The 26,743-nt window shown below is 40.3% G+C and overlaps 2 protein-coding genes across 7 annotated transcripts in view; both read right to left on the bottom strand.

Annotated features, from left to right (window-relative positions):
* LOC131251264 (uncharacterized) overlaps positions 1 to 26,743 on the bottom strand; it is a 119,861-nt gene that overhangs the window by 84,032 nt on the left and 9,086 nt on the right. For all 6 annotated transcript variants that reach the window (XR_009173706.1, XM_058251884.1, XM_058251887.1 and 3 more), the window contains exons 2-4: positions 7,102 to 7,273; positions 6,959 to 7,021; positions 6,673 to 6,778 (exon numbers count right to left, since the gene is read on the bottom strand). Coding sequence is in view for 5 of the 6 variants with exons in the window: in XM_058251884.1 (XP_058107867.1) it covers positions 6,673 to 6,778; positions 6,959 to 7,021; positions 7,102 to 7,273 (341 nt within the window). In the remaining variant the exon portion in view is untranslated. The remainder of the gene's footprint in view (positions 1 to 6,672; positions 6,779 to 6,958; positions 7,022 to 7,101; positions 7,274 to 26,743) is intronic.
* LOC131251266 (uncharacterized) lies at positions 8,776 to 10,079 on the bottom strand. The gene is made up of 3 exons (XM_058251889.1): positions 9,842 to 10,079; positions 9,625 to 9,755; positions 8,776 to 9,543 (listed from the first exon to the last, which is right to left on the bottom strand). Exons 1-3 carry the CDS (start codon positions 10,020 to 10,022, stop codon positions 9,442 to 9,444), a joined length of 414 nt encoding a protein of 137 aa, XP_058107872.1. The 5' UTR covers positions 10,023 to 10,079; the 3' UTR covers positions 8,776 to 9,441.

The raw sequence follows: 26,743 nt of genomic DNA, 5'->3' as shown, positions 1-26,743 counted from the left end.
GTTCATCAATTTAAGCTCGGTCAAGATAAACTAGCATCACGTTCCATTAAATGCATTTTTCTAGGTTACTCGCACACTCAAAAAGGTTATCGATGTTATCGTCCTTCACTTAAAAACATTTTGTGACAGTTAATGTGACCCTTTTTTATAATGATCCTTTCTATGTTAGATCTGAACATGTAGCAGAAGTCAATCCTATGGAAGTTCCATTATCAAATGTGTTTCCATTAGAGTTTGTCAGTGAGTCACCACCTCGGAGGGATTTCAAGCAAACATATTATAGGAAAAGGAGAAAAAGACCTAGTACAGACTGCTTCCTCACCCTCTCCACTGTCAACTAAACCGGTTGAGGTTCCTGATTCTTCCATATCTACTGAAGTTGTCATTGATCTACCCATTGTTATTCATAAAGGTAAATGTTCCTATGTTCAATATCCTATTTCCAACTTTGTTACCTTTAACCACTTGTCCACCAATTATTAGAAGTTAGCTCTTGCTTTATCGGTTGTTTCTATTCCTAAGACAATTCATGATGCATTGTTGGATAAAAACTAGAAAAGGGCTATGGATGAGGAGATGAACGCCATGTATTCCAATGGTACATGGGAGTTAACTGATCTTCCATCTGATAAGTCTCCAGTTAAATGTAAATGGGTTTAAAAGGTTAAATTTCAGTCAGATTGATCAATCAATAGTTACAAGCCCAGATTGGTAGCTAAGGGCTACACTCAAATTCACAAAGTTAATTATTTGGATACCTTTTTAATGCAAGGGCATTTTCACATCGGGCTCGAGTGGGGTAGCCTGTGAGATGCGGGGACACACTCGGGGTGGGCAGCCCGTGTGAGGCGGGTGGCTCTTGAGGTGGTACCCATGTGATTTGGGCCCACGAGAGGGGTTCGGCCGATGTCCTAACCCATGAGATGTGGGGCTTGGGCTATGAGATAAAGGGATTGATTTGCCATCCTCTATCAGTTCAAGCCTTTAGAGAAAGTGGTTAATTGTCCTGCATCAAATTGGTATCAGAGCGGGATGTCTCGGGTTCAATACTCCTCACCGGGGGTGATTAATGCAGGGGCATTTTCACACCGGACTCGAGTGAGGTAGCCTGTGGGATGCGGGGACACACTCGGAGTGGGCAGCTCGTGTGAGCCAAACTCAATTCAATACAGGTTGTTATCTCTATAGCTGCAAATCGTGACTAGTCTCTATTTCAACTAAACGTGAATTTCTACATGGAAAATCACAAGATGTCTATATGGAGCAACCTCCAGGGTATGTTTATCAAGAGTCCTCCAAGGTGTGCAAATTGAATAAGTCTATTTATGGGCTGAAAACATCACCAAGAGCTTGATTTAAAAAATTCAATGGCATGGTGATATCATATAAAATGAAGAGTAAAGTAGATCATTCAGTTATTTCACGACATAGTTCAACTCGTCAATATTGTACTTGTGGTATATGTGGATGACATAATAGTAACAGGTGATGACTTGGAAGGAATTGAGAAACTAAAGTCGTATCTTCACTCCTAGTTCCAAATTAAAGATCTTGGTTTCCTTATATATTTTCTGGGTATTGAAGTGGCAAGATCTAAAGTCAGGATAAATCCATACCAAAGGAAATATGTTTGTGATCTATTAAAAGAGAAAAGTATGCAAGATGACAAACCAGCAGATATAGGAATGGAACCTTAGCTCAAGCTTGATCATGATGAAGGAGAGTTGTTAACAGATCCGAGTATATACAAAAGACTTGTCAGCAAAGTTATCTAACCATCACCAGGCCTGATATTACCTTCTCCCAATATGGTTATTCAGTATATGCAAGCTCCTAGAGCTACACATTTAGTTGCCATTATGATGATTCTTAGATACTTGAAGTGTACTCCTGGGAAAGATATCTTGTATGGATCTCATGGACATCTCGAAGTAGCTGGTTTTTCATATATGGATTATGCAGGTCCAAGACATGATAGGCAGTCAACTACAGGCTACTGCACTTTTCTTGGTGGCAATGTGGTTACCTGAAAGAGAAAGAAGCGAAATGTTGTTGCCTGCCCAATGTTGAAGCGGAATATAGATCCATGGCACACACAACTTTTTGACTTGCCTAGCTGAAATCACTTTTGGAAGAATTGTGATTTGTGGTTCAAACTCCAGTGCATTTACACTGCAACAATCAAGTTGATATGCTTATGCCAACAAGCCAATGTTCCATGAGAGGACAAAGCATATAGCGGTCGATTGCCACTTCATTTGAGATGAGATATCTCAGAAGGAAATTTTTACTCCATTTATTTTGTCCCATGATCAGATTGTAGTTTTGTTCACCAAAGCTCTTGGAAAGTCTCAGTTTGACAGGCTTATATCCAAGCTAGGTATGCATGATATTTATGCTCCAGCTTGAGGGAGTGTTAAATGTAAATGATCCAGCATATGAGCTCCTTGGGCTTTCAGACTTTCAATAGGTATGTTTAGATTGTATTTTAGCTCCATAATTATATCCCTTTTTAAGTCACTTAAGCAAGAGGGGTTTTTTTGCAATTTCTAGCACATTAGTGAAAACCCTAATAAAACTAAGATGTGGGGATGTGTGGAGGCTTTTCTCTTAAAGTCATTCCACCTGCTCTCTCTATTCTCCCTTTCTTCTTATTTTCTTCTTATTTTCTTCTTTATTTCCGCCTTATCTATTCATTTTATGAATCTACAGATCGTACTCAAGACTGCTAAGGATATTTGGATATGATTGCTAGCATGTATTCCCAATGCAATGATCTGGCCCGTACCAATCAGCTGCATCAAGAAATTACAAATATGCAGCAAGGCAAATCTACTGTAGAGGAGTATATTATGCTGCCCATAGAAATGGGAGGAGCAAGATTATTGTATGCCAACCATCACTGTTCCCGAGGAGTTTCGTAAATGCCTGGAATAGAGACTACATCAACTCATATGCACAAAATCTCTAACACTATGATTGATACTCAGATGGGATAGCTTCAAACTCATGGAAGGCAACCTCTGCCTCCAGAGTAAGGAAAGTTTGCTCTCTTAAACATCCTGCTAGCAAGATTGTAACTTCTCTCTGTAGATTTAAAATTGGTTTATGTTGACAGCAAACAAGATGATCACTCTCTTTCCTCTGGTTTTCAAATGGGCAAGCACTATTAGCTACCTTTTGTTTTATCGAGTACACATGCAGATTCTCCAAAGAATGTTTACAATATAAAAAGCCGATCCCCAAATTGCTGCAAGAACGTTTGAGATGATGATGATGATTCATTTGCAACAGAACGTGTTCTTTTATGATTATGCAGTCACATATGACATAATTAAAGTCAATAGAGCCAAATCCAAAAGTATGCTGACCTCCCGATTTTTCTATATGTCAAACATATGTTATCCACTTATATGCATAAGGATTTGTCATCAATTTCATGGTAAAACCAAGAGGGATCCACATATGGACCAATTAAAATGCACCAAAACCTTCCAAGACTATATGTTGTCCATATTCATACAAAAATAGCTATTTTTAATAGTGAGAATACTGACATCAGCAATCTTGGCTCTCCAAACTGTCTGTACAAACATCTTTTGTTGTTGCTGTTGTAGCTGCTATTGGGCTCAATATAGTGCCCTTTTGGGCTGTTTTGTACCTACATCAATGCTTGGGCATGTGCCCATGTTTCTTCTTCAATTTAGGCATGTTCATCTTCTTTTGGTACATGAATAAATGTGTTATTCATGGAGTAGCACAATATGCCATGTAGCTATGACATCCACAAGAGCATGTTACATGCTCATTGGAATGACATTGCACCTAGGGCTGCAACTTGGGTTTGGGTTGACCCAACCCAAGTTTGGGTTGGGTATGGTCAGGTTGTCAAGGTCCTTGGGTTGGATTTGGGTTGGACAAAGACAACCCGATTTGACATCAAGTTGGGTTTGGTTGAGAAAATGTGGGTCAAGTTAGGTTGAGTTGGGAGTAGTCACATGCATTTCGTCGTGTTGGGTCAAGTTGGGTCAAGTATAGAGGAATTCGAGTTGAGTTCAGGATGGGCACCTCAGGTTGGAATTAGGATTGGGTCGGGCTCGAGTTGACCCCAACCTGCCCAAGTTGCACCCCAAGTCACACCAAACTCTCTCAGAACATGTCACCAATAGGGAGCAAGGCTAAACACTGTCAAGTCACTGTCTGCTCACTTCCTGCAGGCACCTAATAAAAATACATGGTTGGATTACATTAACACATGGCAACTTAATTCTACACTTCTTCTTCCAACATAAAATGGTCACATCTTCCATTGTCCACAATCACGTTATCACTAGGCATTGCATACTAGAAGTGCACTTTCACTGACTGATCCTCTCAAAACAGGTAGACAGGCATCGTCAAGTCATAAGACACACTTCCATTTGCTGCCAATACGTCTTCTTCCATTTCTTCCTCTCCCTTCTCATCACCTTCCTCTTTCTAGGCCACATTATATTCATCCTCCACAATAGACATGCATGGGACCATTTGCAAAATTTACGACACTTGAAGCATTTAGGACCTGCTTCCTTTCCATGAATGGAAGTCTTGGTCATAACCCATTAACACAATCCCTTCCTCCTTATCAAGAATGAAGTATGGTCGGTTTAGTAGGTTCTTCATGAGTCGTCAAGAATTCCACAGAAATTGGCATTCTGCTCTTCCTCTTTATTTTCTCTTCCACCTTTTCACATAATGGTGGGCTTCATCTAAGTTACCAGACCTCAAGAAAGGCAAACTTATCTCTAATCTTAGATCTAGGCCAATAATATATGCAACCACTAACCACTACTTATTTTTGGATTTGATGTGTGATCATTATGTCATCAACTTGTAGAGTCATTTGGTGTAGTTCTGCAAGCTAGCATAGATGAAGTTCTAAAACCTGAAGAGGAGATCTCGAGCTCAATACAGCGCAAAAACTTTTATCTAAGCCTACCCTTTGTCTCCTGTCAACTATCAATCTTCTGCTCCTCTTTTTTCTTTAAGCTGTTGAATTTGTGCCCATCACATGATTACATTTCCCCTCATTTTTTATTTTTTTAACCAGACCTTATGACCAGGGAAGATTCTTCCAATACAAAAGTTGTCCACTCAACAGCCAGTCTAGGAACTGTTTTCAGTGCATCAAGCCATTGAATTCAGGTACACCAACCTAAACACCTTGACCATAATCTGGATTAATCTGTGCCTTTGATGATGTCTTTTGTGATCAACCCAATTTTTTGACAGACAATATCATCCCCATTAGATCTTTCTTGATTCATGGATCGGCCCCATCAATCACTCCGCATGATCTTCCTCTGTTCTATGCAACTTTAAATGTGTATGTTGATCGACGGATACCATACATGGATCCTAAATTCTGATTGTTTTGATTGCATATTTTCCTTCCATTCTGAGAAATTGCCCTGCTTCCCACCATCTTGATAATATAGCCAATTGATATGTCTCTATATCATGACCTTTCTGGCAAATAAAACAACCAGGCTTGATAAGATGATGGAACCCAGTCACCTTTGTTGCTCCCTGCAGGTTCTTAGCCAACTTCTTAAATGAAACTCCTCTAACATCTTTCTCGACATGAACCAACAGTTTCCAACCATCAGACCTCTCGCCTCTTCTAACACGTCCATTGATTTCTGACCTCCATCTGTTTGCATTAATTGAGCAAATGCAAACCTCTTGACCTTAGTCATCTGATTCTTTGGAATCACAATGTCCACCACCCTGCCAAATTTTTCAAAGACTGGAGGTAACATCCCCTTTCTTCCAGCAACGGTTGACATAAAAAACGAACAATGTACAATAATCTCCTAAAACATCCCTACTACAGCCTACAACTTTGTGACAAAATTTGCAGGTGATTACTTTTTTAATTTGCTAAAATTGTGCATTAATAAAGGACATTGAAAGGGTTTCAAATCAAAATAAAGGGCATTTTTAGGTAATTTACAAGGTGAAGCCATGTAGTAAGCAAAGATCTCCATCACCGAGACCTTTGTTTTTTTTTTTTTTACAACCGCTTCTCCTCCCATGTCCCACATCTTGCAAACCACTTCCTCTCTCTCCACGTGCATTGTGTATCCCATATCTACTAGTGGAGATTTAAGGGCATCCAAAATAACTCTGTTGAAACACAGAATAACCTCTTGCCAATATCCATAGCACTTTCATAATTTTAACCCACTATGGACCGGTCAAACCAGTACTGTTACCATTTTATTTTGCTAAAAAAAGGTCTTTTATGCAGTACTGGACCAGTCAAACCAGTACTCATTGCCATTTTACCTTGACATTTTTATTTTCAACTTCCACCAGCTGTGAGGCAAGCATGCATATAATTTACAGAGTCACATAAACAGGTAACTCCTTCGTATACGTCAGGAGTCCATTGATGAGAAGTTTAACAAATTATTCCTCCTTATTTCTTACCTACAACATATGGAACCTAATTAGAGAGACTCAAAATTGGAACCAAAATAATTTGGTGCATCCAAGATGAGAGCATAAAAAATGACAGATAGTAGAAAACAAAATCTTCAACCTTGTGGTAAATACAAATACAACTACAGAAGACTTATATATATATATATATCGAAAAAAAAAGAAGAAGAAGAAGATAAAATGTACCTCTTTCAGCAACCAGTTCTGTCATTGAATTGAGCTCATTGTTTGTGAAAGACTGCAAAAGTGTGATACTTCTTACTCCTGGAAAGGCAAATGGTGGAGGAGACTTCTGCAGTTCATAGAAACAGGATTTCTGTCTGTAACCATATCTCTATCTCTTTTTTTTTTTTCCTTTTTTCTTTTTTCTTTTTTTGGCAGATACTGCTAAAAACATTTAACAAGGTACATCAAAAAATTGTGGGATCTCAAAGTTAAGAAAGTATTAAACTCTTAGGGTGTCTTTTATGACCTGCTGCCCAAAAATTTGTTGACCCCATGCAAAAAATTCTTCTTCAGTACTTATTTCATGCACCTGTAGAAGGGGTGAAATAGAATGTTCTATCAGAAGGTAAAACTAGTATTAGAAAAAGCACATAATGTCATCCTTTTTGCCTGCTTTTGGCAATCATCAACAAACTTGGATAGCAACACTTCTTTATTTCCTTGACTATTATCGTCGTCTTCATCAGAATTATAGCATTTTTGTGTGGTCTCTCTTTCGACACGTTTATTTTTCTCTTTGTAGAAATCAGTAAGAAGATCATCCAAACCAATGACTTTTTTCCTGACAAAAATAACAATAAGATAAATACAACTAGCAAAATAGGAATGGCATGACTTGCAGGTTAAGTAAGAAGTCCAGTTAAGAAATAGCTATCCAATTGACAACATATCAAAAAGTTCTGGGGACAATCATTTCAGAATCAACTTCACGTAATACGGCATTTGTTAGACACTAGACTAGCAAACAAAGCATAACCAATCCAGAATCAGATTAAAACAACTAAAAAACTTGTTAAAGTAGTTTCTTACGAGAATCATAAGAAAACAAGGTTCAATTTCAATAATGAAAGAAATGTGTATGTGGCAAAATTTGCATTACGAAGTAAGAGATAATTTTATAATTGGGAAACAAATACTTGTTCTTGCTAAGACACAATAACTCAAAAGTTTAGTAATTGCAACCAGTGTTCGAGTTGTCGGTATCGCTACAAGTTTCGCTGGCCGGAGATAATGATATAATATCGTTATCGCCGATAATATCGCCGATAACCGGAAATGCAGGGAAATATGGGGAAAATGGTGGAATTTTTCAGTGAAACTTCAGGACATGCCTAAATACACATATTTACATATTCAGGAATGAAAATTTTGCAAAAAAAATGCATTAAATTAGAAGTTTCCATTTAATGGGGGCCAAAAAGTATGCGTTGTCGTAAGAAATCACTCAAATAGTAACCAAAATTAGTTTATATATTACAAATGCAAGCTTACAACAATTAAGACATGCAAAAGTAAATGAATTGAAAAAAATACACATTTCTTCCCATGTTTCATCTCCACATAGAGTGACGAGGTGGCTCGTAATCATTGTCCGGATCCTGTGGCAGTTGAGAGTAGTACTGCTACCCAACATATTGGCAGCACTGTTCCCAGGTCATCCTCTGCTCGTACCAATTGAGGAACTCTCTTATGTACCTCTGATAGTCATCCTCCCCAAACTGTACGAGTACGCCTAGACGTGAGAATTGTGTGACATACATCGACGGCATTTCCTGAGCAGGGTACTGAGGGAATAGATCAAGTCCAACCCCAACTCCTTGATAGTATTGTTGCCAGTCATACGGGTACCCCGAATATTCTCCTGTTAAAGGGTCATGACTCGAAGAACTATCTTCCGGCTGCCTGTACCCATGGGTAGAAAAGCGTGACTGAATGTCAGAGCTGTCATGGCCATACCCGTGATATCCCCCATGAGCATAAGGTGGGACAGAGGTGGAGCTCCCCTGATCTAAACTTATGTCCATAGATGACAGGTTGCGTGTGAGAGCATCAGCCGCGGCCCATCCAGCTTTGTTCTTCGAACGACGCTTGAACATATAACTGGGCTCTGATGCTCTCGCCCTGGATGGTGGACAAGATCCATGATCCTCGTCCTGAGTGGCATGGTCAAAGCTCTGCTCTTCAGTGAACTGGCCAACGGATCGTTGGCTCTGAGCCGTCGTGTACCCCCCACCACTGCCACCCCCACCCCCACTAGTACCACCTATACTAGTGTCGGTGCGTCTGTCCCCTCCCTCATCACCGTCGTCGTCGTCGTCGTCGTCCCCAGGACCAGTGTCAAGTGGGGGTTGAGTCTCATCATCATCATCACTCACTACGACTTGATGATGAGGAGGGGGCCGTGAAGATGCTTCCTCACCCTTTTTGGAATGTGCCGAACTCCTCACCAAAGGATCAAAGGAGTCTGTGTCCACCTTCTATTCCTCTACTACCTGATCGACATCGATACCCAGAGCCGCTGCTCCCTCAGCTACCTATGGAGCAGGGCCTCCCTCCGCATCATTTAAATCAACTGATTTGACCCACTCATAAAGTGGGTCATCATCATCATCACCTATCTGTGCCATGTTACCTATACACAACAGGTCTAACGGGTCTTGATTTTCCTCCATGTCTCGGTCTATCCGCAACTGTCTCTCTCTTAACTTCATATTATAATGGCAGTAAACGAGCTTTTGCAACTTCTCATATGCCAATCTGTTCCTCTTGCTGGTGTGTATGAGTGACCATGTGCTCCAATTCCTCTCACAAGGTGAGGATACAGTCTGTGCGAGAACACGGACTGCCAATAACTGCAGTGTGAGCGTGTCGACTCCGTACATCGCCCACCACTCACCTATATATCCATGAGGAACTTGTTTTAGTTTGAAGTTTAAACGAAAAATGCAATTACCTAATTATGTTACCATACTCACACGACATCATCGTTTCAATCAATGCTTTTGCTAGTATGGATGAGAACGTACCCCTCGCATCCCTAAACCGCAATAACTGTAAACACGGATTCACAGGTCATTATTTTTAATCACTCATATTTCTACAGGCTATAAGGAATAAATTTTATTGCATTACCTGGTTACCGAAATCTGCTTGCGCTGTTGATTCTGGGAACAATCGTTCGAACGCCTCGTGAACGGCCATCGTCAAATCTCGATTCTCATGGAGCCGACGTTTATAATGAAATTTGGGATTCAGATAGTATGCTGAAACTCAAATTTTAGTTACTTAGTTGTATTAACATACAAACAGAAGTGATACTTACAGTAAGCAGTTGTATCAACAAACTTACCAGCTTGGTGGAGTGGATGCTCGATAGTCCCAGTCCATCGACGATCGATGATATTGATCACCCACTGATACGAAGTGGGGATTGCAGTCATTATCCCCTCTCTCATAATTCTCACAAGCTCATACATCGACCCCATCGAAGGCCACATCTCATTATCTACGGCTCGTAGGACCTTGTACATCGGATGCAGGAAGGAAACGACGTTGTGAACTTTATCCCAAAAGGAATCAGAAAGCACTATATTCGAACAGGTCTGTGCACCCTCAATCTTCCACTGATTCCACTCCATGTATTTCTCGGATCTGAACAAATTTCTCAGACCCACATGGTGCCTGTATAAGCTATCGAGGGCAATGAAGTTCGTGGCGAACCGTGTCGCACCTAGTCTAATGTTGCAGCCAATAACCATGAGTGATTGTATATAAAGTTTGTCACTCTTCTCGCATCCTGGATAGTTTTCCTAACAGAATCCCTCTGACCTATCTCCTCGAGCATTAAATCAATGCGGTGTGCCGCACACGGGGTCCAATAGAGATTGAACTTCTTCATCAATTTCTTCCCCGCCTTAACGAACGGACTGCCATTGTCGGTCACAACTTGGACAACATTCTGAGACCCAACTTCTCTAATCACTCCTTTCAGGAGAGCATATATGTATTCGTGATCTTTTATTCTTGCCGATGCATCAATGGATTTGAGGAAAACCGGTTGTCCTCTATAGTACACCATGAAATTGATAATGGACAATTTCGTAGGTCCTGTCCACCCATCACACATGATTGTTACTCCATACTGCTTCCAGTTCGGCGTGAGTCCACGTACCCAAGCCTGCATCTCCTCGTGCTCCTGATCAAGGCAGACGCCAAGAATCTCCTATGGCGTGGGAGGCTTCACGCCAGGCCCGGCATGCTGCACCTTCTCAATCATATTTTTGAAGTGAGGACTGGCTGATGCATTTGCTGGTACATGGATCGAGATGAACCACCTAGATATAGCGCCACCCACTTTTTCCCTGAGCCCCTTGCTCCACATATTTTTTAATATTTTTTGATTAACGCCTGCGATGGGTGCATCTGGGACACGAGCGCTTTGCGTGCGTTGTAAGCCATGCCCGCTGCCTCCATCAAATCGTCTGCTGCTCCCACCAGCCTCATGTCGGGACGTCTCAAACGATGGCCTACTCTCATCAATACGACTTCTTTGCTCCCCCTCCCACTCTGAAGCCCGAGACTCACGAATCACTTGTCTAAAATCACTCCTTTCTCGAGCTGTAACACAGCCAGCCGGGTACATGATCCCCTCATCGTCGTCATCATCGTACTCGTCGATAACACCTAGGCCTCGTCCAATGCCTTATAGCTCCTCCCTCATATCCCTCTCCCAATCCTTTTGCTGCAGCTTGCGTGACTTCGCTTCATTGGCCTTGTTACACTTGGACAGTCTTTCACATTCTTGTATCCCCCTGCTAAATGTTCCTTTAGCCTAGACACTCCCCCACTCCGTATCACTTGGCCACAATAGTTGCATATGGCTCCATATTTATTCCCCTCCACTGGCTGTCTATATTTCCACCCAATGTCCCTTGCTCCTCCTTTTCCCGATCCAAACGACATTTTGCTCCCTAGTAGTATACAAATTTGCAATAATGGACAAAAAAAAAAAAGTGCATCGGCTCGTATTCAGTGTAATAAGCCCAAATCATTTCAAGGGCTAAGATGTTAGATCAAATCAAATTTTCATATAAATTACAATTAAGGAAAGAGTCTGCAGATTGCATACTGAGTAAACTTTATGGGGCCCACTATGATTTATACATACAATTTGATGGGTCCATGTAAATGGTGGACGTTATCTCCCAACTTAATCCCTCTGGTGTAGCCCATTTAATTAACTGATCATCTTGATTTTTGGGAATTTGGAGTAAAAATCACAGTTTCATAGGATGGACGGGTTGGATTTTACTTTATGAATGCATGTGCATGAAAGCCACATGGAGTAATGGGTAAAGAATTAGGTGCGGCCCCAGCCTCATCCACGACAGTGCGGTCCAGCCCCCACCATAATGTATATGTTTCATCCATTTTTACATACCATTATAGGGCTTTATACCAAAAATGATAGGAATATAAATCTCAGGTGGACCACACCACAGGAAAATAATAGTGATTGGATATCCACCATTCATCATGGTGGGGCCCACAGAGCACCGACCACTAGCCATTGGCTGGTGGCAGGGGCGTAGACAATCCATTTTTTTTTTTTTTTGGGACATGGATTAGATGCTGACAAGGTCAGTAGCCAAGTGGCTACTGAAGTGACGTCACCAAGCTATGTGGACCCACCATGATGCGTGTGTTGTATCCATACCATCCAACCATTTGCAGAGATCGTTTTACTTTTATGCGTGAGAAAATGAATGAGATAGATCTAAAGTTAAAGTGGATCCACCACAGAAAACCGTGGGAGCAATCACACCCACCGTTGAAATATTTATAGGGTCTACTGTGATGTATTTTTGAGATCCAACCCATTCATAAGTTAACATCGAGATAAATGAAGTGAAAATAAAAATATCAGCTTGATCAAAAATTTCAGTGGCCCCTAAAAAGTTTTGAACGCTGGACGTCACTGTCCCCACTGTTTTCTATGGTGGGGTCCACTTGAACTTTAGATCTATCTCATTTTTTTTCTCATGACATAAAAATATATCTCCAAATTAATGGATGGTATGGATATAATACATGCATCATGGCTGGGTCCACATGGCTCGGTGACGTGACATCAGCAGCCATTTGGGTTAGCCACCCCACTGGAATCGATGCCATGTGTTGAAACGAGGTATCTCCACTCTGTCAGCGAGTTCAGCTGTGGTTCTGGGTGTCTTTAGTTACGGCTTTTGTCCGTAGCCAATGCAGAAATCGGATTTGCTACTAAGTTACTTAGTACGCTGTAAGTTGGGCCCACTATGAATTTATGTGGTTTATCCACACCTTCCATCCGTTTTTTCATATCATTCTAGGCGTTGAGCCCAAAATTGAAGCTCATACAAGTCTCAAGTGGACCATACCATAGGAAACAGTGGAAATAATGATTTCCACCCTTGAAGCCTTTCTACCCCATGCAGCGCAGGACTGAGATTTCCTTCCTGCGCTGCAAGCTCAGGTCGGGCCCGCTGTGATGTTTGTGAAACATCCTCACCGTTCATCAGTTTTGTGAGTTCATTTTATGACATGATGCCAAAAATGAACCGTATCTAAAGCTCAATTGAGCCTAAAAAGTGATAATTAAACGTCCACAGTTGAAATATTTGTGGGGCCACAAAAGTTTTGGTTCATGCCAGTATTTTTGTTTTCAGTTCATCTCAACAGTAATGACTTTATTAATGGTACGGATGGCATCTAAACATCACTGTTGAACTAGGAAGGTTTCAACGGTTGGAATTTCCCAAACCACATTTTCCATTTAGTACAGCTCACTTGAGCAGTTAACATGAACCAGGAAGGTTTCAACTGTGGGGTCCACTGTGATTTATGTATTTTATCCACTCCTTCCATCAATTTTAGCAGATAATTTTAGGTCATGATCCTAAAAACGAAGTATATCCAAACCTCAACTGGACCACACCGTAGTCAACAGTATGAATTCAAATCTACCGTTGAAAATTTCTTGGGGACCACAGAAGTTCTGAATCAAGCAGATATTTGTGTTTTCCATTCATCCATGTCTGTGTGATCTTATGAACAGGTTAGATGAGAAATAAACATCACTGTGGGTCCTAGAAAGGTTTTAACATTGGAAATCATTATTCCAACTGTTTCCAATGGTATGGTCCACTCAATCTTTGGGTATGCTTAAATTTTGGTCTCAACACCTAAAATAAGACGGAAAAACGGATGGACCGCATGGATCGACCAGATACATTCTCAGTGGGCCCCGAAGAATGTGTTCGGTACGTTAACAGCGTACGGAACCACGTACGCGATCCCTTTTACGCCCGCCCGATCCCCAAATTCCGAAAATCCCTCTCAAATTTCAAATTTCCATCAAAATCCCACTGATTTCTCCAAAATTTCAACCGAAAATCCCTCTCCCTTATCCCAGATTCCCAAATAAGAAAAAAAAAAAAAAAAACCATCAAGATCTCGCCCCGGAAGCAGATTCGAGAAGTTGCAGGATTTTTCGACGAAAAAACGAAAATTTTTGGGGTTGAATCTTACCGGATATTGCCAATCTGCACTCAAGGCTTTGAATTCCGCTTCTTCCTCCAGATCCGGGCGAAAAAACAGGTAATTTTTCGATTTTTTACATTTTTTTGCCGACAACTTCCCCTTTTATCGACAAAGGGGGTTGTTGGCTACAGTTCCCACCCGTGGTTGGTGGGAACAGTGAAATATCGACGATATTTTGGAAAATACCGATAATCCGGCGAGATTATCGGCGATTTTTGGGAGCAAATCAAAAAAACGGGGTTTCGGTGTCGCATAGCCGGCGACACCGATATTATCGGTGATATTTCGATAATATCGCCGATATTTTATACACTGATTGCAACTAAACAAAAATATAACCAATTAAATAACAAGACCTCACACAGTCACACGTATTTAACAACCTAAGGTACAATGTTACTATGAACAAATTCCCATAAATATAAATAATGCATACAAGACCCTCAAATGCACAATTTTTTTAACATCACACCTCAGCCCTACAACTCAGCAACTGCCTCAAGTTAGAACATATAACCCAAGCATCAAAATTAGCAGCCAAAAACATCTGCGATTTGCTATTGTAGCAAAATCCACATTCCATTGAACAAAATTGCTGTATGGCAACAATAACATGTGGACAAAGTGACAACGTGGCATGCTTCATACTTTTATAGAGTAGGTGCAAATTTTGCAGCTGGTTTAGTGTGTGCGCGCGGTGGGGGGGGGGGCACTCCTAGGCTATCATGAAGGCCATATCATATCCTTATCGGGCAGATACAATACAGAATATAGGGCCAAATCAGACCAGCCCAAAAATTTAGGGCCATATTGTCCATGTCTGCCAATATAGGGACGCCAATGCGTGCCTAATACTGTCATAAAGGCCCAAATTTGTATTTTTCCGATTGTTCTCCTTCCTTTCCTTTTTCATTTCAACCATTCGAAAGTCATTTTAGACTAGATCTAACCCTATTTTGGGGATCAAAACAAATGATTTGAGTGGGATTCGACAAATTGAAACAGAATGAATTATTATGGGAAAAATCATAAGAATAGTAAATCATCACGTTTTTCATGTTTTCATCTTCACTTTGTTTTATTTCAATGTGATGGGACCTAATTCACCAACTCAGATTTAAGGTCCATTTGGTAGACTTTCAACAAGTCAAGCGATGGACAGCATTCTTAACAGACAATGCTAATACACCATTAGATAAATTTCTAAAATACCAAAAAAAAAAAAAAAAAAAGGATAGACCTTGAACAGACTTTTTTTTTCCCTTTTCTGATGTTGTCTTAATTCTTTGGCTTAAAAAAATAAAATAAAAAAATGACCGAGATAGGTCAATACCAATAGTCAATGCCACATCATATCGTTTTTCAGCTGTGCTGATAAACCCCCCGATGTTGATATTCTATAACATGTCTGGACAAAGGAATCACTGAATCAAGGGAAATTTGTGTAACCTTTGTAGTTATTTTATTTCCATTGATTGCTGATGGATAAAATTGAACAACTTCGAAGAGACTTCTCATGGGAGGGGAGGGGAGCAAAATAAAGGGGGCAGTAGCACAAGATATCGCCTCTTGAAGCTGCTAGAGGTTAACATTCAAAATTAAAGGGGGCAGTAGTACAAGAAAATTATATTTTGAAAATAAAGATGTTCCCAGGAAATGGCTATGGAGGTTTGATAAGAAAAGTCAAGTGCTTTGAATGAACTGTTGAGGATAAAGTACATAGAAGGTAAGAAAGGCTGGAACTGCGGAAGGAATGGTAGGGGAAGAGGTTATAGAGATAGAGTGTCACAGTCTACGCCGAACTCAGCAATTGTTTTGGTATGGTAGTAGATATAAAAGGGGGATGGTAGATACAGTGAGATTTTAGGATGATCTTAATGAGAAGCTTCTAGTATTTGATAACAAGCCTCTATAACGTTGCAAGGTCCAAAGAGGCCGGGTAGGCGTCCAAGTAGTCTGGAGAGTCGAATTCAGAAGGAATTTTGCGGATGATTTCCGTGGCTCTTGCCTCTTAGAGCTTTGGGTATTGAGGAGGCTTATAGCCCAAATATATGGAAAAATGAGCATGTCAGGACTTGGGATAATAAAAGGCCGTTTCTCTTGCAAGTCTTTCCTCCATTTTCCCTCCATGGCCAGTATCAACATCCAAAGAAAAAAGGTGTACAATAACCCTATTCCATTGCAAATTATCCATAGTTTTAAACATCCGATGCAAAATGGCTGTATGGTATCCGTATCGGCCCACCTCAATAAGCAATAAGGGGTTGGTATGGGCCCGTAACAGCTGATACAGGGCTGATATTGGGTCATAACGGCTTGTATTGTGTTGCTAATTGGGGCTCAATACAGGGATCAATGCAGATATTTAAAACCATGAAGATCAATGCTTTTGTCGAATAAGGTGGTGGATGTTATTTTGATTTGCAATCACCACGGTATTAAAAAATGGTTACATTAAAGCCATAAAGGCCATTACGTAAAGGAAACAATCACCAATGTTACATGATACAGGAGTGAATCAGTCCGTTATGGGGAAAAAAAAAAGAAGGACGGTATAGGCCCGTATCAGCACCGTTATGGGGCTGATACAGCCAAAATGGCACATTTTGAAAATTTTATTCTCAACTTCTCTCCTTTTTCACTTCTTTATTCATGTCAAACATGAAAGAAGCCTAGAAACAAAGTTTAAACTAGATGTAGGATTATTTTGAGGATCAAAACACAAAATTGAGTGGGATTCAATGAACTAGAGATAAGTGGGCCATGTTGGAAAATATCTAAATTGGTAACTATCACTTTTTCCTTTTCTTTTTCCATCTTTGGTTTGTACTAATATGTAACACGCCCTAATCCATCAAATCATGATCAACGTGTGTTCAAAGCCTAAATACTAAATAGTGGTCAGGCAATGACCAATAATTACATCATCAATTCATCATTACTCATTTGTCAACTTATAATCTTAATTATACATTGACATTGGATATATATATATATATATATATAAAAGCTACGAGGGTTTTACTGTTTCAGAGTCAATCTCGAGCTAATAGTACCAGGCAGCCTGAGACAACATTCTTACTAAAGAACAGCCCGTTACACAATCAAATACAAGTTCAAAAAACTAGAAAAGAAAACATATTTCGGGTCCTAGTATCTTTTTGAACTTTTCTAATATCCTTGTACTTTTTTTCCTTTTCAAAAAATTTTGACCCTTATTGGGCCATGATGATCGTTATGGCCATGATTTCGGGCCAGCCTTTATGCTGACCATTACCATTACAGAATAACTTGGCAATCACTTAAAAGGTAAGTAGTTTGGGCTAAAACATGCGTGTTTTATGCATAAAGAGGAGGAAATATGCACTATCCTTCATTGTTTGTAGCTAGGAAATTTTGGCTTTCTCTTGGCTGCTTTTGGAAACTGCATAATGTTCATTTGATGGTTGGATGGGAAGCCTTCTCGTGAGAGGTTAGGAATCTCTGATAGATACTCCCTTATTCTATTCTTTGGGCTATGTTGCTCGAGAGGAACAAGTATATCTTTATAGATATTTTTGCCCCCTTGACAAATTAATGGTGATTTTTTATTAGAATTATATGCTAGGCTTATTGGTCCAGATATAGGTGGAGAAAATTATGTCCAATGAAAATTCTTTTACTTTTTACTAGGCTCGTTCTCTGGCAAGGTGTCGTTCACCCCTCGAGAATTTTGGGGTCTCAATCCTGAACTAAAAAGAAATTGTAGTTAGATGTTAAGATAAAGTAGTTGTAATGAGAAAAGTCAAACCTCTATGGAATATTCCCCTATTTGGAGCTAACAGACTTGCTTACCATGTAGCTCATGAGTGAGCTTGGGAGTAGATATCTAGGGAGCCCAATCTCATATGATAAGGGTGTTTTCGCTTTCAGTCAATTAGGGAAAATTTTCTAATGAATCAAAGAATTAAGAGTTCTTCCTCAAGGTAAAAATTGTTCCCTAAAGATCTCACAGGTCATCTCCTCATGGAAGCTAATTCCACCAATGCTATCAATTGGACCTCAAGTAAATATTTCATGCCTTAGTGATTGGCACAACTTATCTATGATCTCACTGTATGATTGAGGTTGATTCTTACATTCTCTCAAGGTATAAAATCGTTCCCTAAAGATCTCAAGGGTCATCTCATCATGGAAGCTAATTCCACAATGATATCGATTGGAGGCCTCAAGTAAATTTTGCATGCCCTGGAGATTGGCACCACCTTATCAATGATCTCACTATATGCTTGAGGTTCATTTTTTATGCTCAAGATGGCAAAGAAAATTCTAGCTCCCTTGCCTGAATAGGCAACGCTCAAGAATCTTTGGCATTGACAATATTTGCTACTCCATAATTTTGTAGATTTTTCATTTATTAACGAATACATTGCTTTTCTAGAAGGGAAAAAAAAAAAAAGGCATTCCATTTCTTAATTTGGTCAGCACAAACATAATAATTTGTGTTAAAAAAAAATAAGCTTCCGTAGAGGCAAATAACTCAAACACAAAGGTTGAATACTATTAAATGCCTAATTGATAGTACAGCCTCCGCTTGAGAACAGCCTTCGCTTCTTTGTTTTATAATTAATAAACATTTGCTTTAACTTGTCTGCAGTTTGTGATTTCACTGAAAGATAACACTCCTATTTTAGGCTTATAAGGTCTCCCAAAAATCTATAGAAAACTTAAGTTGCCAAAACCATATATTGCGAATTCTGTTGATTATGCATTGAATGAGCCACCTCAGAAAAACACCACAGGCAACACTAACCTTTTCATTGTGAATCAATTCCTTGGGATCAGCCTGACTTGGATAATTCCCGTTTTCAAATCAATAAATCAACTGATTAAGTTATTTTAAATAGGAAAGAAGGGTGTGTGAACTTTAAACTAAGCATCAACCATTTGTCATAGCGGGTAGCAGGTAGAAAACTTAAGCTGCCGAAACCAGATATTGCAAATTCTGTTGATTATGCATTGAATGAGCCACCTCAAGGAAAAACGCCAAAGGCAACACTAACCTTTACGTTGTGAATCAATTCCTTGGGATCAGCCTGAATTGGATAATTCCCACTTTCAAATCAATAAATCAACTGATTAAGTTACTTAAAATAGGAAAGAAGGGTGTGCTAACTTTAAACTAAGCGACAACATTTATCCCCCCCCCCCCCCAAAAAAAAGGTCGCTGGTGTAAATAATGGCGCTTCCTACCAGAATAATGGGCCTCTTTGTTTCATTACTAAGTTTACTTCTTCTTTTTTCTTTTTCTTTTTTTTTTTTCTTTTTTTTTGGTTTCTTCTCATTTTTAAGGTTTTTAAATATGGTTTTATATTTTTATTTATCATATACAAATCCAAGTGCACTTAGCATCAATTGACAATTAAGAGTTGAGACAAGCTAGAGTCACCCGATTCAACTAAAGGCCACTACCCAATTATGATCCTATATGCATCCGTGAATTATGGAAAGAAACATCTTGCCAAGGTGACACTCCCCTTACACTTCACACATCCAAAGCCACTCGTGCGCATGCTTTATGCAACTAAGTTCCAAAGCCCTATAACCCACCAACCTCAAAGGCATTGTCTAATCTCCACTACCACTTAGTTTCCTAGTTCAGCTCACCACTTTACAGTAAGCTTCACAACTAACACTTGTCTAACAAAAATAAAATAAAATGAATGCAAGATGAAGTAGGCCCAAATTACATGCAACAAGGCCTGGCCCAATAGGTTTCTGGGCTATTATGGTGAACCATACATACATTTCAGGCACGCCACGAATTATCGAGGCAGATCCCCTGTTGAAATGAAATGGAAAGGGAGGAACAATCCACTACTAGACACACAAAGCAAAAGTTTGCATGGAGTTGGTGGGATCAAGTATGGCCGCCTTGAAAAGGTGATTCATGAGCACTAACCATACTCCACGAAGGATCGTTTTCCAAAAGAAGTTTAGACCTAAAAAAGAAAAAGAGCTGGCTGAAATACTGAAAGCAGCATGTCTACCAAACAATTAGCAAGGTACTATCCAATATTAAACAAGGTAATATCTACAATTTACTCAGCCTTTCCATTTGTCTAAGTGAAGCCAAGATTCGGTGATACAAACTGTTGTAACGATGGTCAACACCACAGATGCCACATGGACCAAAAATCTCCCAGGTTGGAAGATCCTAGCCATTCATTCAATCTTTTGCCTATTTCTAGGATGAATATGGACTGTCATTTTGTTTCCTTTTTGAATTGTCAACCAAATGAATGGTTAGAATCCTCACACACAAAATATCTTTTGCACAAGAGCTATCCAGAGTAAGACCCATCACAACAACAGTTTGGATTGTTTAACCATGAGCCCTACTTGATACAGACACCAGGCCATTCAAAGCATATCAACGCAGAAGGCGTGAGTTACCTGTGTCAATGTGATTAGATGACGGGTACGGGTCGAGTCTCTAAAGGTTGAAGACCTTACACATGTGTTCGTGACATGTGTAAGTTGATTGGAGGAGACATTTCGACCGTTGGATCATCATGGCCCACCTTCATTGCGCCACCTTCACAATGCTATTATCGGGGCCCATCGGGCATCTTGGATTTGAATTTATTTTATGAATATTTGATTGAGTCTAGATTTTTATTTTTTATTATTATTATTTTTTTGTAGGATTTCATGCATAGCGTAGAGAGTCTAGATCTGAATTTTCATATTTGCATCATACTAAAAGTCTAGATCTGAAATTTTCCACATTTGCATCATTCTGAAGGTTAGGATCATCGGTGTCCATAGTCTTGTGTCAGAACAGTCTCCTAGAGTCGTGTTTTAGGAAACCTACGTTGAGTCTTATTATAGTGTATGCCCACTCGGACTAATAGAGGGTTTGGTCTACACCCGATCTTGAACATGGAGCAGTTGACTGAGATGGTGAACATGATCAACCAATGTCTGGCCGCCATTGAGGCGCAATCTAGGAACACAAATACCCGTATGGATCAGATAGAAGTGTTCCTAAGAGAAATCTCTGACATTGGAGGGGATGAACAGTCTCATGTAGGGGAGTAGTTGAGGAACGAGTAGGAAATCGTAGCAGAGGTCGTGGAGCACGTGGCCGAGGGGTAGGCCATGGAGGGAGCGCGGAATCCGCAGCCCGCAGTCGAGTATCAAGACCGTTATGCAAGGTATCTCATATCGGTATCGGTTGGCGTAACGGTGCCCTCCAATACCGATACCGATACGGGGGCGTAACAATGCAATTTTTATTTTTTTGTGCTTAAAAAAGATGAAAAATTTTGGATTAAATCCGGAATATTCTAAGCATTCCAAATATGCATTCATTTATAAATTGGAACATGTTTATAGTGGTTTAACGGTCCACTCTTTGGTGAGAAGTTGTATCAGACTGTCTGATGAATTTATGAACCACATAACCTGAATTTGACTACAAAATTCATATATTTAATTGTCTAAATATATAATTTAATATACTTAACAATTTGATATCATTTCTCCCAATAGTTCTATAAAAAAATGAAATTAAATTTAGGTAGATGGCGTTGTCAATTTAGGGCTGACTTGGAGGACCAATCCATGCCCCAAATCAGCCTCAAATTCATGCAATTTATTGGCATTATCCCACTTATGAATTGGTGGACATTTATTGGATAGTGAATCATGAAAAAAATCAAAAGGCCCTATTTTAAAAAATAAGCGTCCACAAATTAACAATTAAAATTATTCAAACAATTTGATTTTTGCATTGTGAGTTAGCAACTACAGTTCATAATTTAATTGGTAAATTTTGAGTTAATACATGTCTCGTGTACAATTTTTTAAGGGCCCAAATTAGGCAGGACTCGGATTGTGAAGTGTAGCATACGAGTGTTAAAGTTTTTTGGGCCCCATCGTGATGAATGTGTTATATCCACACCGTCCATCCATTTTGCCAAATAATTTTAGGGCATGAGCCCAAAAATGAGGCAAATCCAAAGCTCAGGTGGATCGCACCATAAGAAACAACAATAATTAAACGTCCACCATTAAAAATTTATTGGGGGCTACAAAAGTTTTAGATCAAGCTGACATGTGTGTTTTCCCTTCATCCACGTCAGTTTGACCCAATTAACAGGTTAGATGGAAAATAAACATTACAGCGGACCCTAAGAAATTTTTAATGGTGAGCATTCTATAACCATTGTTTCCTATGGTGTGGTCCACCTGAGATTTGGATCTTACTCATTTTTTGGATCATGACCTAAAATGATGTGGCAAATGGATGGACGACATGGATAAAATACATACATCATGGTGGGGCCCACGTGGCGGCACGTGGACCTTTTATTAAAAAGAAAACTCAGTGGCTCACGTAGCCTCTTTGGAATGGAAGCTAATTGCGTACTGAGTAAACTCTGTAGGGTCCACGTGATTTAGATATTTTATCCACTCCTACCATCCATTTTACCAGATAATTTTAGTGCTTGAGCCCAAATATGAAGCATATCCAAATCTCAAATGGGCCACACCACGGGAAATAGTGTGAATTGAATTTCTATCGTTGAAAATTTATTGAGGGCCACTGAAGTTTTGGATAAAGCTTAAATTTGTGTTTGCCCTTCATCTATGTTTTTGTGAGCTTATGAACAGGTTGGATGACAAATAAATATCACTGTGGAGCCTAGCAAGGTTTCAACGGTGGAAATCATTATTCCCACAGTTTCCTGTGGTATCATCCACTTGAGCTCTGTATATGTTTTAATTTTGGTATCAACACCTTAAATGAGCTGGAAAAACAGATGGACGATGTGGATGAACCACATACATCCACGATGGGCCCAACAGAGTTTACTTGGTACGATAAAAGCGTGTTGCGTAACTCGTACGCAGTCCAATTTCTTTTTCCGATACCGAAATGAAAAAGAAGAGAGAGAGAGAGAAACTGAAAAGAAAAAGAGGGAGGGAGGGAGCGAGAGAGAGAGAGAGAAGAAGAAGAAGAAGAAGAAGGGCCGCAACCGCAGCAATCCGAGAAGAAGAAGAAGAAGGAGAAGAAGGAGAAGAGGAAGAGGGAGAAGGAGAAGAAGAAAACAAAGAAAAAAAAAATGTATGTTTTTTTTTCCCTTTTTTTTTCTTTTTTTTCCTATTTTCTTTAGGCCCGTAACGACCGTTATGGCCCGTAACGACCATTACGGTCACAGAATCGAGGGGGTGCTCGTTTCAACCCCATATCGTGTAACGGTGTCGGCCGTTACCGTTACTTATCGGCCGATACGGCTGTATCGTAACGGATACAGGACACCCTGCCGTTATGATGTCGATGAGAGGGTCTTAAAGAGCGTTAAAGTAGATACTCCTAGTTTTGATGGGCGTCTTGACCCAAAGACATTCCTTGATTGGTTAGCGGACATAGACCATTATTACGAATGGTATGAGATGTCTAAGAACCGACAAGTGCGGTTTGCAAAGATGAAGCTTGCAAGTCAAGCTAAATTGTTTTGGGCAAATATGGAGCATAGGATCGAGAGATCAGGGTGGTGTCCCAGTTGAGCATTGGGTAGAGATGAAGGAACTATTAAAGGAAAAATATCTTCCTATCTTACCGTTCAAAGCACCTAGATCAATGACAAGTATTACGCCAAGGATCTATGTTGGTTGCAGATTACATCGCAAAATTTGAGGAGTACATGATGCGGTGTGATATTCAGGAGACGCTGGCGTGTTTCAAGGTGGGTTTTCGCATGGATCTGCAGCGTGAGCTTATGGCCCATGCAATGGGTGACTTCGATTAGGCTTACCAAGTTATACAGGAGTTATAGTTTTACCTAAAGTCTCTTATCACGAGGCGTTTTGAGTCCCAAGACTCTAATGTTAGATCTGGTTTTCAAGGAACCAAACCTAACGTTGGAAGTCAGCTTAGGGCGCAAGCTAGTACACCACCTAAGCCTAAGGATGATAAGAGTAGAGGTGTCCTTGGTGCCAATCCTGGCAATGGTAGTCACTTGAGATGTTATAAGTGTGAAGGTACGAGTCATTTCACATGCCAGTACATGGCAAATACTCGCAGGAAAGCCTTAGTCATAGACGAGTCAAATGAAAATGCGGATGACATGGGTGATTATGAAGTTGAGGAATATCACCCAAAGATAGGTGCTAGTGATTATGAAGAAGAAGAACCAAAGGTTGCACCACTAGCCATAGTTAGATGTGCTTTCGCGCAGGCCAATGAGAGTAATGATTGGCGTAAAAGCACAATTTTCTACACATTTATCAAGAGCGGTGGCAAAAATTGCAAAGTCATCGTGAATAGTGGTAGTTGCACTAACGTAGTCTCAGCTAGCACAATCACTCGTTTGGGTTTGAAGTCCATTCCACACCCTCAACCTTAAAAGGTTTCTTGGGTTGACACGTCTTTTATGCCTGTGTCCCAGCAATGTTTAGTCCTCATCCAAATCGGTTCATATAAAGACATGTTGTGGTGTGATGTTTTACTTATGGATGTAGGTCACATTATTCTCGAGAGGCCATGGTTATATGATAGAGATGTTACGATTTTTGGTCATTCGAATATGTATACATTCACACATGAGGGCAAGAAAATCAAGATTAATCCATTGCCACCCAAGAGCCACACGGACAAGACTAGGGATGTGAAAACGAGTGAATCAAGAGAAGAAATCTATTTCGAAGTCTCTACATATCATAAATGCAAAAGCGTTTGAAAAGGAGACTGAGGATGATTCGACGGTGTACGCCCTAATGGCAAAGGAAGTTACACCCGGGGTTCATGTAGAGTTACCCCCTGAGGTGACTCTGGTTCTAGAGGAGTACAATGATGTATTCCCATAGGATTTACCGGATGAGCTTCCACCTATGCGGTACATCCAACATGTCATTGATCTCATCCTGGGGTCTACTTTACCAAATCTTCCTCATTACAGAATGAACCCTGCAGAGCATGCAAAGTTACATAGGCAGGTCAATGAGCTCCTGTGAAAGGGTTTCATCCAGGAGAGCATGAGTCCATGTGCTGTACCAGCGCTATTAACGCTTAAGAAAAATAGTACATGGCGGTTGTGTGTGTATAGTAGAACCATTAATAAGATCACGATCAAGTATCGGCTTCCGATAGCGAGGCTTGATGATATATTAGACATGATGGCCAGGTCCACCATTTTTTCCAAGATAGACCTCAAGAGCGGGTATCACCAGATACATATACGCCCAGAAGATGAGTGGAAGACAGCCTTCAAGACGAAGGATGGGTTGTACGAGTGGTTGGTAATGCTCTTTGGTTTGACTAATGCACCCAATACTTTGTGCGTGTGATGACCCAAGTTTTGAGACCATACATGGGGAAGTTCTTAATGGTTTATTTTGATGACATACTATTATATAGTACCACTAAAGAGCTGCATCTCGACCACTTGAGGCAGGTCTGTAATGCCCTTAGGGTGGAGAGGTTATGTGTGAACTTTAAGAAATGTTCGTTCATGTCTGATAGGGTTATCTTCTTAGGGTTCATAGTGTCGTTTGTAGGGATGCGAGCGGATCCAGAAAAAGTCAAGGCCATAGTTGTCTAGCCTGAACTGCGGAACATACATGATGTGAGAAGTTTTCATGGCTTAGCCACATTTTATCGTCGGTTCATTCGAGGATTTAGCACTATAATGGCTCCCATTACTGATTGCATTAAAAAGGGAGAGTTCATATGGTCTAAGGCCACAGATAAGGCATTTAAAGATATTAAGGGCAAGATGATAGAGGCTCCTGTCATGCGTCTTCCAGATTTTTCTAAAGTCCTTGAAGTGGCATGTTATGCTTCGATGATGGGGACATCGCGTGCACACGCCGCCCATACGCACGTACGTACAAAGAAAGAAGGTCTCACCGTCGATTTGGCTCGATGACGAATCTAGGAAGGGCCTACTATTTAGAAGACAAAGTTTATTTCAAAAGAGTGGGCCCGATAATCAAGAAAAGCCCATCATGGGATCTCATAATCATGGCTCACTAGTCAAATTGATTTCATATTTTAGGTTTTGCTTATTGTTATTATTTAGAACATCATGAACGCTTTAGATTTCTTTGCTTGGTTCTTGTTTTAGTTTACTTCATCGCCAAGTAATAGGTTGTGCGCATGGCGCGAGTTTAGGGGTATAGGGCTTTCCCCATAAATAGGCATCCCTTGTAGTTCTTTTGGATTCATTGAAGATTAATAAAAATTCCTACGTGGTTTTTCTGCTCTCTGAGTTTCTGAGTTGTAGAAAAATTAAAGTGGGTGTGAAGCCCCCCCTTTTTGAAGGGTTAACTACCATGGTGCAAAGCCACATTTATCCCAATCTGCCCCTCCATCTTATTTCATCCATCTCACTGCCATCTTCGGGTCAAATCCGTTTGTTTTGCAGCTGATCATCCCTCTACAGCCAATTTTCAAAATCTGGCCCTGCAGGAGGGCTAAAACTTCGACAGAGCACCACGCCCATACCATAGCTCAAATTGACGTGAGATTTGGAGGTTTTGCAGCCCAAGCCTAGCCGACCAAGGCCATGGAATCTCTTTTTCGATTCGGTGCCCCACCACATGTGTGGCCAGCCTCGAGCGCACGTACGTTCGCACCTGGCCCGCTGTCCACACGCAGGAGCTATCTCAGGTTCAGGTTTCT

The sequence above is a fragment of the Magnolia sinica genome, chromosome 7 (assembly GCF_029962835.1).
Source record: "Magnolia sinica isolate HGM2019 chromosome 7, MsV1, whole genome shotgun sequence".
In the NCBI taxonomy this organism is placed as follows: Eukaryota; Viridiplantae; Streptophyta; class Magnoliopsida; order Magnoliales; family Magnoliaceae; genus Magnolia; species Magnolia sinica.
The sequence above is the reverse complement of the archived record's forward strand: the minus strand, read 5'-3'. Positions and strand labels throughout refer to the sequence as shown.